A 20,899-nucleotide genomic window follows, 5' to 3' on the forward strand; every position below is an offset into this window, starting at 1 on the left:
CCATCAGTATTTTCTGGTGGCAATGAAAAAACATCACAATTCTTATCTTAAATGGAGAACAACTGCATTTTCATCAGGAAAACATGAACCAGTTTTGAGAGAAACAGCCAAAGTAAACTTTTCGAGCCAAATTAAATGCTATTTTAGTGTAGTATAAAGCTAATCTCCAGTTTGCACTGTGAAGAGAAGGGAGAACTCCAATGAAATGCAGATTAAGGTAAACAGTCGCACTTTTGTGTACATGCCATGGATATTTTTGCTCGTGAATTGCACTGATATAAGAAAAGCCCCCAGAGAGGCCACAGCACCACAGCTAAGAGCATTAGTGTCATGCACCACGGCTAATCTCGACTTCTGAGCGCCACGCTTGGAGGAGACGGTGGGATGCTGACAGATGCTGTGAAAGCTGCTACTTGTGGGTTAGAGATCAAATCTGAATTAGTGTTATGAATTCTAATTTACAAACACGACCGCATGACATTCTTGCCGTTTGGCTCGCATCCATAGAATTAAAGGAGCATATCAGACGGCCGTAAGTCTCGGTCTCATAATGCTCTGTGGTTACAAAATTCAATATGTTCTTGATTTTTTTGCTCCCATGAAATATAAAAAGTCTCTTTTTCACACTGTGTAACCTGTAAGAGAGAGCTACTGACCGACATGTTTCGCCTGTGCCAGACAATAAACCAGCAGTTGGCAGTGAGGAATAAAGCTTGTGGACTTCATACAGTGTGCCACAGACTGTCACTGCCAGAGTTCAGTGATTTAATAGTGTAAAGTGCATTGTGGATCTGTGGGAGCGATTCCTGCAACATGCACTGTATTATTAATGTCTTTTTGCATGATATTGCATGAATGTCATTGCTTGACACACCAAAATACCAAGTCAAGTTGCATTTGCAATCTTCAGGCAAGGCAAGTCAAATGTATTGGTATAGCGCTTTTCACATGGTTTCACAGCAGCTTTACAGATTTTCATGAGGTTAATGTTTATAGAATCTTAATACCTTCATGTCTTATTGTTGCATTTAGCAGATTAGAGCAGGGCGGTAATAAAGTTTTCATTTTGCGATACAAGCAATCAAGCGGTTGAGATTTGCTATATTAGTGAATATCACCACGCCAGTATACTGTATGTTTTAGGGATGCACCGAAATTTTGACCTTCGAAAATCCTAGTACAGCTGTACTGGGCAACACTGGTAAAATGATGCTACCCTCTCCTTCACTGATCTGCTCCCAGCTATGCTCTGCTCAGATGCTGTGATAATAATAACTTTGTAGGAATATACATTATTTGGATAATTAGTTAAAAAAAAAAAAATCTGTTAAATCTGATTCTGTTGAACAGAATTGAATAAGAATAATATATTAATATGTAATAGTGATATAATTTATGTCCAATTTTATTGTTTTACTTTCCATAAAAATGTGGTTATTTATTTGCTTTTTTTTTAAAAGTAAGTATCATTCAAATTATTGAGTTAAATTAAAAACTCTTACAAAATTATTTTATATTACTTAATAAAATAATAAATAATTTTTTTTAAGCATTTTCGGATTTCGGCCAAATGCATCCAGAATTTTCGGTTTCGATTTCGGCCCAGAATTTTCATTTCGGTGCATCCCTAGTATTTATGTGGATAAATTTGGACATACTTATAAATCCAAATTTATATAAAGAACTGAGCGAAAATAGTTACATTTGCAAAAAAACAAAAAAAAAACAATCAATCAAACAGCTGAGATTTGCTATATAGAATATATTGCTTTACGTGAGTATGAATATACAGTATGTATACAGACAAAGCTGGACATACTTACATATTCAACTTTATATAAAGAGCTATGAGATAATATACTTACATTTTGTAAAAAAAAAAAAATAATTCAGGCAGTTGATAATACATAATATTAACTGTATATATTAATATTAATATATTATATACCCAACAATATAAATATATATCTGCATACATGTACAATCAAGTTCATAAAGTATTGGACAGTTATTATATTATTTAATTATTGCAGATTTGTTCTGTGCTTTTTAATGCAGTTTGAGAAAACAGAATATCTTGTTTCTGTACAGTTAGCCTGAAATAGTGTTTGTTTATAACTGCATGCACTGTGATATTGGTTTCTGTGCTTTCAGACAGGCTGAGAGGAGAACAGGACAGAGTGTACTATTGTGAAGAGAGAGCTGCAACATGTCTGCGAGAAATCGAGCCATCACATATCTGCACTCCAAAAATAAATGCACAGAAAGTACTGAAAATGACATATATTTTTTCTTTCTTCCCTTAAAAAATGATCTAAAGTGTTTACTAAATAAAACAATGAAATAAATTGCAGTTATATACTCTATTCAATAGACAGCAAGTTATTATGTGAAATTGTAAGCTAAAAAAAATACACCTAACTTGTAGCTGTTATATAATGTATTGAATTTTAGGTTGTCTTCATATTTAGACGCTTGTGTGATATTTATTATGGCTTACATTTCAGCCCAAAGGAGAAGGACGACGATGATGATGGGGGTCTTGAGGAAGAAGAGGATGAGGTTTTAATAGGGAATGAACTCTTCCCGCGTCGAGTGGATGGAAGCACCACTCGTGAACGCTTCAGAGGAATCACTGCCCTCGGAGGAGGAGCCACCCGTCCGTGATAGTCAAAGAGCCTAACCAGATAAAAGAACCAAAGAAGATGTGCAGAGTTTAAATCAGGCATCATAACATCATTAACACTCAAAGCCAGGCTTTTGATTCTGAATGATATGGCTTTCTAAAGGTTTTTCACCCCCGGAAACATTTCTGACTCCTGGTTTCTGGTTTCCTTGCAATTAGCGGAGCTACTTTTGAAATTCATCATCATGGCAGGCGAATTTTTCAAACGAATTTAAAGAAAAGAAAGGAGGTACAAGCAAATGTCAAACAAAGGCACATGCCCTTCCTCTCGCATCAATCTCTCAAGGATATTCACAGCTCTCCACCCAGCTGACATTTAGTAAATGTCTCTGCTAATAAAGATGAGATCAAAAGAAGGAAATGAGTGAAATAAAACGTTTTTTTTTTTTATTATTAAAGACGAGGTCCATTTAGCTTATGAGTTTTTATCTGCCTTTTAAATTCTTTTCAAGGACAAACTGTAGGTGTTTAAGATAAATAAAATTATTGATTTGGTGTTGATGTCATATTTAATTACTTTCATATATTTGTACACATCTTTTCACCAAAATAAAATTAAATACACACACACACACATATATACGATGATATTTGCTTAAAAAAAAAAAGCTTAAAATAATACATGCTATTTGAAACCAGGAAATATGAGGGGCCGTACAAGCCATAATTCATTCTGGCACTCTCACACACTTACATTCTCCTTTCACATACATATATTCTTGCTTTCACACACTTACATTCTCCTTTCACATATTTGGATTAAAAAATATATATATATATATTATCATCGTGAAAAGGTTACATGGCCTCGTCCCTTGAGCGAGTTGTGATTGAGGACGCGGGCTCAGCCTCAGTCGAGTTGCCAGATACACGCATTATAAGCGTCTATGGATTTTTTTTTTTTACTAAGTGCAAATAGCCCGCCTTGTTGATAGAGGCTATTTACAGTAGCGTAAATGTCCCTATAAACTACACATAAATGTGTTATAGGGATAGTCAACACTATAAAAGACGGCACTTAATCGTCGGATGCCACCTTATTGGGACAATAAAGTCCTCCCTAACCCTACCCGATACTTTATCTTCAACTTTTTGATTGTTTCCTTCATTTTTATTGAAAATAAATGCATTTCTGATGTGACATGAGATTTGAAAAGGAAGAAAAAAAGTTCGGTAAAAGGCGGATTCGATCCCGGGTCGATCGCGTCAAAAAGACCACGGTGCGCACTTTACCATTTACACCACCGAAGCTGACGATTAAGTGCCGTCTTTTATAGTGTTGACTATCCCTATAACACATTTGTGGGTGGAGCTACTGTAAATAGCCTCTATCAACAAGGCAGGCTATTTGCACTTAGTAGGAAAAAAAAAATCCATAGACGCTTATAATGCGTGTATCTGGCAACTCGACTGAGGCTGAGCCCGCGTCCTCAATCACAACTCGCTCAAGGGACGAGGCCATGTAACCTTTTCACGATGATAATATATATATATATTTTTTTTAGTCCAAATAGCTTGCTGAAATACTTATGCGGCCGCCTCATCTACGTCAGCCATGCTGATCATGACCTGTCCCGGTGACCCTGATCGCGCCTGACCTGCCTTCCGTTTCCACTATACTCTCTCTCACACTTACATACATTCTTCTCTTACATACACATATTTTCTTCAGACATACATACATTCTCCTTTCACATACAGTATATATATTGAATGTATGTGTGTGTGAGAGTAGAAATGTATGCATGTGTAAGGAGAATGTAAGTATGTGAGAGTAGAAATGTATGCATGTGAATAGAGGATAAGTATGTGAAAGCAAAAATATATGTGTGTGAAAGGAGAATGTAAGTGTGTGAGAGTGCCAGAATGAATTATGGCTTGTACGGCCCCTCATAAGGAAAGATAATGCACAAACAACTGCTGAAGGACTCGAGTCTTTCAAAATGTGCGCAATCAGATTAATGGTAAATAAATGCATACATACCTATTGTAGAAATCATCCCTGTAGTAATCATAATCAAATTCATAACCACTGAAAAAGACAAAACAAAGGCACAGTGTAAAGTGCAATTTGCTATGTCAGGATGTGTATATATATATATATATATTATAATTATAGGTTCAATACTCTCTAAGGTTTAATTTGTTTATTACTCTAAGTTAATGATAATTTATAAATATATGATTGTTTATTTATGTTTTTCTATTTTACTTTTCTGGATGATAACATGCACTAATAATTAATTGTGTACAACAACATCAGGACAACAATTAGGGATAAGGTCAAACTTAATGCAGTTGTGTATTTTAATATATGTCATGCATATTATGAATATCCTGTCAACTATAGAAACTATTTCGGGTCATCTAACTCATATTCCATTATGGGCATCTCCTCATTTCTTTGACCATTTCCTTCCAAACTAATTAACATTCAAAGCTCTTCTTTGTTGGTTTGCTCCGGTTCTACTCTCCTAATTAAGCCTACCTCAGACAACGTAATGGATTGGTTTGAATTAGTTGATTTGAAATGCAAATCAAGACTCAAAAATATAATGAGACCAAGAAATAAAGAATTAAAAACCCAGAATTAGCTAAAGTAAAATACAATCATATAACACACACAAAAAAAAAACCTTAAGTCCTCGGTTAGACACTATTTCAGGCATGTAATTAAATTATTTTATTATTATTTGCTAAGTGCAAAAGCTATTTCTGTTACATTTATGGACAAAAACATAAACAGCGCTAATCCAGTAATTGTTTCATGGTCCAGTGACTTTGTTTAGCATTAGTTAGCATTTATTGTTTGTTACAAAAAGTTCTGAATCCCTATAAAAGTTTGTCAATAAAGGAGTAAATGCCTAATACCCTTTCAAACACAGATTTTTCACTCATTTTCTGCTTGGTTAGTTTTCACTGATGTGTCTGGAGTGCTTTTCGCTTCCTATAAGAGTTCAACCATCTAACCGAACCTGCGAGACACAACTGCAACTTCAGCAACTGAACGAATGTGCTGATAATCGCAGGACTGTTCTGTAATCTAAACCTGATAATAGGACAAATGTGCTGACGGCTTCACTCAGCCACACCAACCAGACTTTAATCCGTTCTACCTTAGCTCTAACAAAAGTAAGAACAGCGAAAGGATTTCATTTACACATGCAGTATTTTATCTGAAGTAAAATGCACAGTGCAGAATGAGCAAACATTTGTAGGCTATGTTTAGTACACCCATATTTAAGTACAGTGCCATGTTGTTCTATCTATATAGCAGCATTTAATAGGAAACACTCACCTATAGACAGCAGTCAGGGGTCGTTTGGATCCTGGTTTAGGCCTGTAGGGCTTCGGCTCTCCGGCCATGTTAATATCTGCAGAAAAACAGAAGAATTCAGAATCAAACACCTGTAGTAATGAGTTCTCATTGCATACTGAGGTTGTCGGTTTTGGTTTTCAAACCACGGCCGGGCAAATTAATCCATGCAACTTCTCTCTGAATCAGCCTTTAATGACTTGAGCGTAGTGGGTAGAACAATGTGGTGCCTGTTTGATGTTCAGCAAATACTTTGGAGCCCTGGGATTGTAAAACACACACACACACACACACACAAAAACATCCAGTATTCTAAAAATACAGTAGAACTTTGGTTTCCCAAATATCTGTTCTCTAAAACTGATTTTGTGCAATCTACTTCTTGAATAACAACAGAATAAGACATCTATGAGAAATGCAGTCCATTACAAACACAATTCACATATAGCAGGCAAACAGATTTTTTTAGAACTGAACATTCTGAAAATTCATTGCATGCAAATTGCTGATAGTAGCAAGCCTTTAATGGTGCAGTGCTAGGTTAGGTAATGCGGTGCAACTGTGTAGTGAATTTGTGTTATACACACACACACACACACACACACACACACACACACACAAAAACATCCAGTATTCTAAAAATACAGTAGAACTTTGGTTTCCCAAATATCTGTTCTCTAAAACTGATTTTGTGCAATCTACTCCTTGAATAACAACAGAATAAGACATCTATGAGAAATGCAGTCCATTACAAACACAATTCACATATAGCAGGCAAACAGATTTTTTTAGAACTGAACATTCTGAAAATTCATTGCATGCAAATTGCTGATAGTAGCAAGCCTTTAATGGTGCAGTGCTAGGTTAGGTAATGCGGTGCAACTGTGTAGTGAATTTGTGTTATACTGTTTTAAATCATTCAAAATATTTTGCTTGAATAGCATGGGCTATTCTATCTTGTAAAACAAATGGCACTTGTTTTGGTATTTTGTTAACTAATAAAACGACATTCATAGATTTTTAAAGGAATAGTTCACCCAAAAAGGACTGAATAAAGCAACATTATGGATTGAAGAAAACCAAAAACAATGGTTTGAATTTAAAAACGTCTTAATGATTGTTTCTTACAAACAAGCAGCTTTTCACTTAACAAGATTGATGTTAAGATGTTGATGTTTTTATCAGCTGTTTGGACTCTCATTCTGACGGCACCCATTAATTGCAGAGGATCCATTGGTGAGCAAGTGATATAATGCAAAATTTCTCCAAATTTGTTCCGATTAAGAAACAAGCTCATCTACATCTTGGATGGCTTGAGGGTGAGTAAATTTCAGTACATTTTCATTTTTGGTGAACTATTCTTTTAAGTGTGACTTACCTATTCAAATACTTTTTGTGGTTTAATTTCAGTCAATTTTGTGCACTGTTTATCCATTTTTTGCACTGTGAATATCTTTCAAAGAACTATAGATGAAAACCTGTACTAAAACAAAATAATTTAACTGCTGCAGCAAAAGAAATGGAAGGGATGAATAGGAAGATAAGGAATGCGGAAGCACTTGACCTTGGTGCATCTATTTATGCATTACATCATTTTTTTTTATCAAACCATCATCCTTGAGCGATAGCACAAAGTACAGAACATCTGTGAGACTTATCTCAACTATCTGACCCACACAACCCAGCACACCTGTCTGCAGCATTAATCACAAAAACACTCCTTGCTGCAATTCAAGAGAATTCAGAGGGGAGACTCTGCCATAGAACAGCTTTAAGAAAAATGTGATACACATTTTATACTGCAGCTCTGAAATCTCACACTGATAGATATGAACAGACTGTGCTTATAGTGGTAACAGTTGAGCTGTGAAAATTATGCATCACTTGCCCACCAATGCAGTGAATGGGTGCCGTCAGAATGAGAGTCCAAACAAATCCACACCACTCCAGTCCATCAACTGAAATCTTGTGAAGCGAAAAGCTGCGTGTTTGTAATAAAACATATTCATCAAAGGGTGTAAACTTTAAACCATTGCATCTGGCCAAAATAGAAGTCGATCCCTCTGTTGTCCTCTCACATCAAAATCCACCAACATATATGCTTGGAAATGTTTTGGCCAGTTTTCGCTTGTAAACGGTGCTTGTGCATATAGCTCTCCTGCTTCAGACGAGACATTTCACTGGAGAAAGCAATATTATGGATAGAGGACTCAACTTGGAAGCAAGTTAAAAAACATTTATAAGGTATTTGTTTCTTACAAACACAGATTTTCACTTCACAAGACATTAATTGATGGTCTGGAGTGGTGTGGATTACTTGTGGATTCCACATCTCCAAATCTGTTCCAATAAAGAAAAACTCATTTTTGGCTGAACTACTCCTTTAACAAATACACTGCACATAAACAAGGATGTTTTGTCATGTTTACAAAGCTTCTTGCGACTGGTGTTACAGGATCAAAACAAGAGGATAAAATTTGGCAGAAAACATGAAACCTTTTCAGAAAGAATCTCCTTACAGAAATCCTGTTATTTATGCTGATCTGGGGTAAATAGTCAAGCACATCGGCTCACAAAATGACTCAGACATGGCCTAGCCAACTTCACTTCTCCAAGCAGCATGCTTTATGAGAAATCAGGTTCTGATTCCCATTTAATAAAGCATTTGTTTGCTTGCTTCAGATGTATGCGGTACCCGTGCAAGGACATGAGGGGATGTAGCTCTGGCCACGAGGGAAATTTTTCATTTATCTGCATCTGTTCGCCGGATTTCTAATGGTTGCCTGGAGACAGGCCGAGTAGAGAGGAGCTCTCCGTGGTCCTGAACCCTGCGCTGGATGAGGGGGGAGTGGATCTCTTTCACTGTTTGGATCGTAGCACCAGGAAAGATTTCCATTGAGACGGGCACTCACAAGGAGACATGTGCGGCATCTGAAACAAGCCCTATTCAAACCAAGTCCTTATTCACAAACCTTTGTTATTTAACATAAGAAGCAAAAAGTATTTTGATACTTCAAAATGAAACAAATGGCATGACATTCGATAAAGTATTCTAACTGAGTGTTATTTGTTTTAAAGAAAGGTATCCACAAGGACAGTTTAAGCATTTTGCAAAAATAAGTTTATTCAAAATGATGTAATTAATTAATTGAATGAATATTATTAATGAAAAAATAAATAGATATACTGTTCAAAATGAAGGTAAAAAGCATCTGGTTGTCAAACGTTAGTGGAACAAGTCCATAGTTATAATGTGATGAGACAGTCTCCTGTGTAATCATTTTAATCTGAGAGGCGACAACCCTCAAGAAGGAAAAGCTGCTTCTGATTTATTGTTTTGTTTCTGTATATCATGCTCCTTTTTTTCTCTGTATAAAGAACAACCTCCATCTCTCAGCACCTTGTCTGATCTCTTATCAGTTTGACCTTACAAATAAACCACAAACATGGTAGTGTACACACATTAGAAATAAATAAATGATAGAAGTAACTAGCACAGCATGTCCAGTGACAACTGTCAGTTATTTAATTTAACATTTGCAAAACTATACTGACCAATCAGAAATCATCTGAGACCAGCCACCTGGACAGCTGCTGCAACAATCAGTTTGCATAACCAAAGACTTTCTGCACAAACTGTCAGAAACCGTCTCAGGGAAGCTCATCTGCATGCTCGTCGTTCCTCATCGGGGTCTTGACCTGACTGCAGTTCCTCGTCGTAACCGACTTGAGTAGGCAAATGCTCACATTCGATGGCATCTGGCACTTTGGAGATGTGTTCTCTTCACGGATGAATCCCGGTTTTCCATGATATATATATATATATATATATATATATATATACACACATACACACACAACTCAGCTGGGTGCTGATCTATCCTCAGTTGCCATCTGTTTTACTGCTTGCTAAACAGAAGAGCAAGCAGACTGCTGCTTACAGACAACCCTTAATTTTCTTCCAATTAGCACACTGTCACGTCTGAAAGTCACAAGCGTAAGGTACACGCTCACACACCTTAATATAGCCCACACACAAACACACTCTCTACCAGCCATATATATATCCATGTGGCGTCTATTTAAAACCTGATATTCAGCAGGTACACTGACAATTATGTTGATGCATCTGATAATATGACATGAAATGTGATGTACATGTCCATCTTTCTTAGTGTTATCACCAGCAAAACACAGTATCTCATTCTCAACTCATCTACTTTTAAGATGCTATTTGGAAATTGAACAAAAGATTTATGTTGTGCGAATGAAAGCAAGTCACATGGGTTTGGAACAACATGAAGGTGAGTAAATGATGATAATTAAAATTTTGCATGAACTATTCTTTTAACAGAACATGTAGCGACCACGAAAGAGTCCATGGAGAGATTTTCCGTGGCTTACTTATGCATTCATTTCAAATTCCTTTACTGACCTAATTAAATGTGGAACATCTGGCAACACTCATCTGCACTTTATTTCTTGAAGTTGTACAGTTGCGTCTACATGAGTTGGTCAGTTAAATGTTAAAGCTCAGCACTGCAGGGACCGTAGGCAGACTGGCCTCATCACATCCTCGTACGAAGCCCTAACTCTGTTGCAGACAATATGATGGTACGATGAAAAGGCAAGACATCAAGCACAAGCTTTTTTTTAAACGCATATTCTGCATAATTAAGGGTGTGGCCACTTGAGTGACAGGTGGATTGCCGCTGCTGTCACCACCGTCGAGCTAGGTGGGCGTGGCTTCAGCAACCTGCTCCCGCCTCTTTGCCCAGTTTCGATTATCCGGGAGTGACGTGCGGTGACGCGTTGCAAAGATGGCGAGGGCCCGCTCCGCCCACTTTTGAGCTTCAAAAACGCTCTTCGGAAATCTACGTGTGACGTCACGGACACTACATCCATGTTTTTATACAGTCTATGATTTGAACTACATAACAGATCAAGGGCCCTTGCGTTGTGCCTGTTGCTCTAAATAGCCTACATTCTGATTGGCTGGGATTTCCGCAAAAATTAAGAGCAAGAATTGCAGATGCAGTGACAGAAAGCACATGTTTTTGTCTTGGGAGAGCTCATTCTTTTTACATTTACAACCCAAGGATACTTCTTTTTTTTCTAACGGATGTCTCATAAAGCTTTTCCACTCATTCTGTGTCTCCTAGAAACTGTCTTTGTTTTCCTGTCACTACTGAAATAATCCATCTGATATATCACTATAAGACATCTGCCATACACCTATCTGAAATGTAATGGCACAAACAGGTATAACAGCAGGGCTTTGGGAATTTACAAGAGCAGAGCAGGACACGATGAATTACATGATTAAGTGATGATGACAGATCTAACATAACTCAGTTTAGGATGCAGCTCTGCGCTTAGCTGAAATAAAACCAATTAACTAACAAGAACATCCAGTTTGGTCGGGATTAAACAAACTATAGGAGCATTACATTGCCATGCAATTTTGGCTCAGTGTATATAAATTTCGTTTTAGGCCAGAGGACATGCATCTAGAAGGAATTCTTGTGAAATTTAAGCAGTGGTTGGGACCAAGTCCACACTCATCACTGTCACACTCACAGCTCTATTCCTCACAGCCCAGTGGGATGACCAGGTCAAATCCATCCGTCAGATGTGCACTGTGGCTCTGAGATCTATAAACTTGCACTGACAGGGTTATCATAGACAACAGGCCCAGAAGGAACTGTTATTCTGAACTGGGAGGTATCATAAAGATTTTCTAATAAAAATAGCACAAAAAATCTCTCTATTATTAGTAACTGAGCAGTAACAACAACTCTAGTCTTCTGTTTAGATCATTTTCTTTATATGCATTTCCCCCTTCTGAATGTCAAGAGGGATGCAAAGCAGTGTGGGGCTGTTCATAAATTTAGAAATTTCTACTTTTAGAACGTGCTAGTTTTAAGAGGCTTATGGGTGTTGAAGATCTCGAGATACAGGTATGTATAGCTTCGGTTTAAAATAAGGTTTGCATAGATGATGCCTGGCTATGTTCACACAGCAGCAGCAGCAGCAGAATACGGTTGTCAGTCTGTTTTCGGATGTCAAATATGGTGACATTAACACATTTAAACAGTCTTGCTTAAATTAAAGTACTACTCTATAAAAATATAAAAAGAATTTGAGTATTATCACAAGATCATATAGGTTCAAATTTACACTGTAAAAAAAAAAGAGAAAAAATAAATATTAGAGTATGTTTTACAAGAAAATATTTTTCTTCAAGAAAATATCTTTTCACTTCAAAATTTCACATTTAATTGAATGTGTTTCTGGCTGTTTCCTTGTAAATAATTGTGAAATCTACTGGCGATTTCTTTTTCAAAATTGTTTTACCACCAATTTTTTTCAGTGTATATGAATACAGAAGATCTTTGAGTTTTCTTTGATGATTTTTGATAGTTTATTTTAAGTGGCCCCAAAGTGTGACCGTTTTTTTTATGAGTGTAAATGCTGAATGTAGTTTTTAAATTAGCATGAGCTCATTAAAGCTTCATGCATAAAATTACTGTAAAACATCATAAATTAAAAAAAAAAAAGTATGAAAATGAGGAATCAACCATTTCTTAACCACAATATAAGCAGACTATCCTCATAACCAGTGTTATTATGCTATCAGTGATATAACATTATAGATATTATTAATATTTTGAATTCATTTTTATTTTTATATTTTCCATTTTAATTTTGGTTAAAGTTTTAGTCATTTTGTTGTGATTGTTTGCAAATATTTGTAAAAAATATATCTCTAATATAGTTTTTTTATTATTATTTTTTAAATCTATTTTAGTTATTTTAGTAGCCTAAATCAAATTACTAAAATGAGAAATGCTGCCTCTGCAGCTAGCTGAAATAAAACAAAAGCAAACGTTTTTTATATTTTATTGTTGTTGTTTTTTTCAGTTAACATTTATTTTATTTTAGATAAAAAATGTATAATGGTTTTAGTTTACTACAATAGCCCTGCTCATAACACATTTTAAGCGCACAATATCATTGTGCAACATGCATCTCAAGAGGTTTAGTTGCTGCTAATGGATTACCTGCCAGGTGATAGGTCATGATGAGGAGGATGATGATGAGGAGGAGGAGGAAGAGGAGCAGGACAATGAAAAGTACCATTAAGAGAAATCTGTCTCTGATGGATATTAATTTTCTCAATTGATTCTGGCTCAGTGTAGTAACATTAGAGGAGAACCATGACACTGATCACACTCATTTCAGCTACTGAACGGCCAAAAATATCAAAACACAGCCATCATACTGCAATAACACATAATAGAGTTGCCAAGGGTTTCAATAGGAAGCAAATGCACATATCAGACCACTTCAATCATGGATTGAGCATTATGAGGATGTCTTATCTTTCAGATATAGATATGACAGGAGCCTGGAGTCATGTGTATCACTACACATGCACAACACTGACAATTTGCCAACATGCAACTGAACTGAACAGGTGAGACTGACAGAAAGGATATGGAAAAGACACAAACATATATACCGTTCTTTACTATTACTATGCTTTCTATTGTTGTTTTGCATTTCTACACTGAATGCAAAACAACAGATTCTCACAGTTACACTGATGGTTGTAAACTCACACCGGTGATTTCGACGTTTCCCTTTAAACACGGCCATTCTGTACGGCTCCAGCGTGACGGCTTGAGAATCCTGCTCGCGCGCGGGAAGAAGAGAGAGAACCTCCGAACCTCAGCCGCGATTTCGCACAAACAGATCGGTTTTTCCGAAGGTGAGGAAACGAGACTCACTGTCACAGCAGACGCTACCGGGGTCTAGAAAGGGGCGCTTTTCTATCTAGATCAGATACTGCTCCAACTACGGAGAAGGCTGGTTAATTAATATTCATGATCCAGTCGTTAAGAATTGGACGTCAACCACGCGACGTCAGCACTTAATGCTTAATATTCGAGATAAAGTCTTTGTCATTGGAAGGTTACTATGGAACGTCAGCACGTTCTCATTAATATTCATGAAGCCTTCGCTATGGTAGGATTTGCAATTTCAACAAAAAACAGGATAACTGATGAAATTTCTGCAGATTAATAGAAGCGCAAATTAACAATATTTGAATGCACCTATTTAGATAGTAGATTATATATATATGGACGTTAAAAGTAATAATGCCTGATGATTATTAAAATGGCTAGGCTAGTTTAGTTTTTGTATAGTATCTAGGTATCGTTTGTATGCACCTATTTAGATATATGGACGTTAAAATAATACCTGCCGAGTATTAACAAAACACTAATAGCCTATGAGAAATTAGCTTTATTTATTTATGTATTTATTTGTCATTTGGGCTGTTTTAAAGAAAAAAAACCTCATATCCAGTTTAAAAGATTTAAAAAATATATTGAAGATCGCACTAAAATATTATCTAGTTTTATTTTGGCACTGTATTCATTCATTCATTCAATCAATCAATCAATCAAAATTGCATTTCAGTTTTCAAATTAATTAATTCATTCTTTATTATTCTTAGTTTGGGGCTTTTTAATTTCCCTGAATATTCTACGTAGTGCTTCTTTCATGATAACTTGAAACATATTTTTAACAAATTTAATATTTATGTGTACAGTTTGTATTTTAAAGTTAAAAAAAATAAAAATAAAAATAATAATATCATTAAATCTGATCCAAGCATTTCAATCTTACACCCAAATGTGGTTTTTGTGCCAAAATTTGCATAGAGTTGCATAAAGCCCTCAGGTTAGGTGCTGGGACCAAATGTGATGCGATCATGCCTGCTCTTCCCTAAAAACACCCCACAATTTTCATCTCTGTGAACCATCATGATTATATCATGATCATACAGTATTGTTATGTTTTCTGCTGCAAGGGACTGCGTTGTTAAGGAGACAGAGAAAGAAAAAGCACAGTCCTATCCTTCTAATAATGTGTGATTTATTCAGTTAGCTTTTTTATTGCATATCTATCAGTGTGTGGGTTGTTATGACCAAAATAGCATCGAAATATACTATTCAAAATCTGACTGCAGTGAGAAAGATACCAGAACAATGCTGGCAATATTTGCATATTCTGGCCTACTTTAAACATAATCAATTACTGCTTTTCAAAAGGCAGGAGCAATGAAGGCCAGCACGATGGCACACAGTCCTGGATTAATGGAGTGTGTTTGATGGATGGTACATTGCAACGCACTACAGTGAATGACAGTCTCACCACAACGCAGAAGGAGTGAAGAAGAAAGGTAGAGATTTTGACTAAAGGCAGCTTGAAGGAATAGGTTATGCTAAAATCGAATCTGATTTGGCCATATATATTCGAACTGCAGAGTGAGAATGTCTATCAAGTATATCTTGATGTTTATGGATTTGGATCTTTTGTTAGAGAAGACAGAAGGCTCTGAGCACCTTAATGGACTGTCGGCAGATTGAAGTTAAAGTTATTTGAGGAGATAGATGGTAGCATGTGACCTTTAAACATAAAAAAAACACAAATCAACGCAAGACTGGAATAGGATTGTGAAAAGGCCATGAGAGATAGAAACTGCTGGTGAAAGAAAAGAAAAATAAGGGGAAATATATATATATATATATACTCATATGTGTGTGTGTTGCATATTAGAATGACTTCTGAGGGATCATCAATTCAGCTTTGGAATAAAATTTCAAAATACATCAAACAGAAAACAATTATTTTAAATTGTAATAATATTTCACAATATTACTGTTTTTACTGTATTTTAGATCAAATAAATGCAGTCTCGGTGAGCATAAGATTATTCTTTTGAATATCATTCTCTAAAACCAATTTGTTTCATTTTATACCGGTTTTATTTTATTATTACTTTTTTTTATTTCAAAATAAATGATATTATTATTTAAATTATATTACATTATATTATAAAGATAAAGATTTCAATTAATATAACATTAAAAAATCTTTCAGACATATTTTTGCCCACTGTCGTGATTTGATTATTGCTTTAGAATTGTTATTAATTTTGTTTATTTATTTATTTTTAATTTTAAGACAATTTTATATGCAATTATTTAAAATATTAAAATGCATTATTTATAAAATATTTTATTTATATATTGTATTATTTATAAATGTATTTGTACTTCTCCTGTCCTACTGTTACATATTACATTATATATAATAGAGAAATGAGAGTCAACATTGGGAATAATTGGAATTATAACGACAACACACACACACTGGTGCTCTTATTATTATGGGGACATTTCATAGAATGGTTTTTATACTGTACAAACTGTATTTTCGATCCCCTTACCCTAACCTATACCCCTAAACCTATCCATCACACAAAACTTTCTGCATTTTTAGGTTTCTTTAGATTTTAGATTTTCAAAACTTCATTCTGTATGATTTATAAGCTTGTTTCTTCACGGGGACCAAAAATGCCCCTGCAAGGTCCAAATGTATTGGTATTGCTATACTTGTCGGGACATTTGGTCCCCATAATGTAGGGAATACCAGATACACACACACACACACACAGGTTTGTTTTTGTGAAAAGTGGGGACATCCAATAGGCGTAATGGTTTTTATACTGTACAGACCGTATATTCTATTGCCCTACACCAACCCTACCCCTAAACCTACTCCTTACAGGAGACTTTGTGCTATTTCAGATTTTCAATACACTCCATTCTGTGTGATTTATAAGCGTTTTGAAAAGTGGGGACATGGGGTAATGTCCTGAAAAGGCACCTTCTCCTTGTAATACCTATGTCATACCTTTGTCATTATACAAATGTATGTCCTCAGTTGTCACAAAAATGCACGCACACACACACACACACACACACACACACACACACACACGAAAGCAATGCCACCAATCTCAGTCATCCAAAAATAGGTTACATTTTCTTGTAAACTATAAAACCTTTTTCTATTTTTATTTTGGAGTGAATTGTGACTCAGACATGTTTTTGGGAGATTCAGGAAAAGATAAAGAAAGGCAACACTGTTCGACATGAATGAGTTTGGACTCTGATTTTGGCTTTGTGTGTGAGCCGTAACACACTAGTCTGGTCTCATCCTGATTATGAGCTGGTCTGGGGTCAGTGCACTCATGGACCCAAACTCTGGCTAATCTAATTCAGGTCTCTCTGCCGAGAACAGACCGATCTGAAGCCCGTCATAAATTCAGACGCGGTCTTCCTCCTGCTGGGAAACGGGAAAGTGCTTTTGAAGATAAGAGGGATTAGAGATGGTGGGAATGGTTTTCCAGTCTTCATTCAGTAAATTAATCTCGGGGAGATTACGTAGAAAACTGAGAGAGGTTTTACCCTTTTCTGATATGTATGAATCCAATTCATGTAGCAAACTCAGTATTAAGGTCAAAACTCACAATCAGACAGACAAATAAGACATTAAAAATGTAAACAAATAGTTGATGATCTGGATGGCCTGTGTCAAGAAAGACCAGCTTGATTGTCCGCTTTAATTCCAACATCAACCACCGTGTGGCGCTCTAAGATCATTATGAATCAGTACTGCCGGAAAACGAGCAAACTCAGTATTAAGGTCAAAACTCACAATCAGACAGACAAATAAGACATTAAATATGTAAACAAAGCCCTAGTTGATGATCTGGATGGCCTGTGTCAAGAAAGACCAGCTTGATTGTCCGCTTTAATTCCAATATCAACCACCGTGTGGCGCTCTAAGATCATTATGAATCAGTACTGCCGGAAAACGAGCTGCAAATTCAGATCTGAAAGCGTTTCAGATGTCCGACACCGGCTGCAACACAATTTTACAAAGAAATTATTACTTAATACGATCTGATTTAGTCTCCATTAAGATTTATTCATCCTATCTAGAGACTGAATTACATGCGACAGCAGAATTGGGAGATGAGAATGGGGAAGAATATGAATTCATTTTCTTGGCTGATATGAAGTGCATAAATCCAGCATGAGCTCATAATAATAATGTCACTGTGAGATCAGGTCAAGGATCAGTTTGTTTAACACTCAGACCGGCGCTGCTTCAATAATGTAAAGTAAGGATGTAGAATAGAAATGTAATTTTACAGTGTAACCTCTTTTTTATTCACATGACAATGAAGGTCTTAATGTGATTTCACTTGACATATCTTGTCCCCGAACGCTCTGTAAGAATAATAGACTCTCCAATCTGCTATAATTTTGCTCAGGTGTTGCTCAGATTTTCATATCTGAATTAAATTAAATAAATTACATTTTAAAATGGTAATAATATTTTACATTACTGTTTTTACAGTCTTTTTGATCAAATGAATGTGGTTTTGGTGAGCATAAGACACTTTAATAAAAACATAAAAAAACGTGTTCAATTATAAATATAAAGCCAATTTTCGCTTCAAAGCTTTTTATGCATTTGTTTCAATGCTAAACATCGATACTTCAAGATCAATCCGCTATCCCTAGTGCAAAAGTCTCTGTTTGCTCTTCATTGAATCTCAGTGTTGTCTAACACAAACAATTACGATATTAAAGAGATCTAATTAGTGATTTTCCCTTCCTAGCCTCCAAATCACTACTTTAACTGCAGGTAAAGACTCTTGGATTAACCTTGGGATAAGTGTTTTGCTCAGGGCCACTGTAGTGACAGGATAGCAATGGGATTTGAGGAACTCCGGGTCGCCCCTACTTGAGATTGCACCAGGAACCTGAGGCAAATCACACATTACTCTATTTGACTTCTTCCTGCTATTGAGAGCCAGGGGAAGCTGGAGGTTGGATGAATCTCTTATTTGGCATTATATATTAGCAGTAAACTTCCCCGGTCTTGTTTCCCTCTGGCTTCTCCTACATCCTTCCTCCTCCCCATGACTTTTCTCCTTTTAAATGGAACGTCTTTTGTACTTCCTTCAGGCATCAGCAGGAGATCAAAGAGGGTTTAAGGCAGCTTCAAGCCAAACTACGGTATAAACGCTGTTGATGCAACACTGATGGCTGTCAAGGCCACGGCAGGCGTGACTGTGAACTTCCTGCACTTTAAAATACTTTTTATTTCAAATTAGAAGAAGGAAAAATCTCTCTCAGATTCAGGAACATACCTCCGATTCTCTTCGACGTGACCTGTGAATGACCCGATTCATCCGCAGCACTTACAGGGTAAGAGTCATTACAGCCAGTGCTCTGATTAAAGGCCCGTACGATCACTTCTGGTTGGTGTGTGAGTCAGTCTGTTCACCTAGAGATAAAGGTCAGTTGTTGTCACTTCATGGAAACTAAGATGTGTGTTTGAGTGTAAAGAGCAGATACTTTTAAAAGGTCTCTCAGGGTTTCGTGTGCTCAGTGGCCCGGCGGACATCTCCATTAAACCTCTGCATTTAGGATGCAAGTTCACTTTCTGTCCTCTCCTCGCATGTAGAGGTTCCCATCATGGTGCAAAAGGGAGGATGAGTGTGAGGAAGAGGTTTAAGATTAGAATGTGAGGAAAAGGATCAGAAATTTGTCAGACACTTTTTCTGAAAGAAAGCAAAAAATATATATAAAATCTTTATCCAATATATAATTTAAAAAAAAGTTAGATATAATAATAATAATAATAATAATATAAACCAATAACAGCATAAAATAAATTATAATGTAAACTCTTTTCTTGTGCAGCAAGTCAGCTTTCTGAAGAATCATGTGACACTTAAGACCTAAATAATGATGCTGAAAATTCAGCTTTGCCTCACAAGAATAAATTACATCTAAAATATATTCAAATAGATAAGTTACTTTAAACTGTAATAATATTTCACAATATTACTGTTTTATTTTTGATTAAATAAATACAGCCTTTAAGGAACACTCCACTATTTTTGAAAATAGGCTCATTTTCCAACTCCCCTAGAGTTAAACAGTTGAGTTTTACCGTTTTCGAATCCATTCAGCCGATCTCCGGGTCTGGCGGGAGCACTTTTAGCTTAGCTTAGCATAGATCATTGAATCTGATTAGACCATTAGCATCTCGCTCAAAAATGACCAAAGAGTTTCTATATTTTTCCTATTTAAAACTTGACTCTTCTGTAGTTACATCGTGTACTAAGACCGAAGAAAAGTTGAGATTTTCTAGGCCGATATGGCTAGGAACTATACTCTCATTCCGGCGTAATAATCAAGGAACTTTTTTACTGCATTTACTGCACTTCCTCATTGCAGCTCCATCTCAAAGTAAAAACTGAAGTGTAATGTTACAAACTGAAGCTGGATTTCAAGTATGAGAAATAGAGGCCTTAAACATTACACCCGGCATTAATTAAAGACAAGTTTTCATCAGTGATCATCCTCAGCTCTTTTAGATCAGTGGTTCTCAACTGGTTTTGCTTCAGAACCCTGATAAACAATGTTAAAGTCAAAGCGATTCACTTTGCAACCCATTTAATGTCCATGATTTGTCAGTAAAGACCAGGAATTTATTAGTATTTAATTTTTCTATTTTTCAGGGTCTATTCACATCAATTAAACATCTTACTCATGTAAATGTGCCAGATTTAGTATTTGATGTCATATATGTATATATATATATATATATGTTATATATGTAGAGAGAGAGAGAGAGAGAGATAGAGAGATAGATAGATAGATAGAAGATCAGTGGTTCTCAACTGGTTTTGCTTCAGAACCCTGATAAACAATGTTAAAGTCAAAGCGATTCACTTTGCAACCCATTTAATGTCCATGATTTGTCAGTAAAGACCAGGAATTTATTAGTATTTAATTTTTCTATTTTTCAGGGTCTATTCACATCAATTAAACATCTTACTCATGTAAATGTGCTAGATTTAGTATTTGATGTCATATATGCATATATATATAATATAGAGAGAGAGAGAGAGATAGATAGATAGATAGATAGATAGATAGATAGATAGA

General features: G+C 35.9%; 1 protein-coding gene across 3 annotated transcripts in view; it reads right to left on the reverse strand.

Moving 5' to 3' along the window:
* The window catches only part of LOC107599660 (RNA-binding Raly-like protein), a 161,085-nt gene that overhangs the window by 9,488 nt on the left and 130,698 nt on the right, over positions 1 to 20,899 (reverse strand). For 2 of the 3 annotated variants that reach the window (XM_016291313.1, XM_016291312.1), the window contains exons 3-5: positions 5,985 to 6,060; positions 4,671 to 4,718; positions 2,501 to 2,679 (exon numbers count right to left, since the gene is read on the reverse strand). In XM_016291313.1, coding sequence (XP_016146799.1) covers positions 2,501 to 2,679; positions 4,671 to 4,718; positions 5,985 to 6,060 — 303 coding nt within the window. The remainder of the gene's footprint in view (positions 1 to 2,500; positions 2,680 to 4,670; positions 4,719 to 5,984; positions 6,061 to 20,899) is intronic. The other variant, XM_016291314.1, reaches the window with a different exon arrangement.

This window comes from Sinocyclocheilus grahami, unplaced genomic scaffold (genome assembly GCF_001515645.1).
Source record: "Sinocyclocheilus grahami isolate Dianchi unplaced genomic scaffold, SAMN03320097.WGS_v1.1 scaffold270.1, whole genome shotgun sequence".
Taxonomy (NCBI): domain Eukaryota; kingdom Metazoa; phylum Chordata; class Actinopteri; order Cypriniformes; family Cyprinidae; genus Sinocyclocheilus; species Sinocyclocheilus grahami.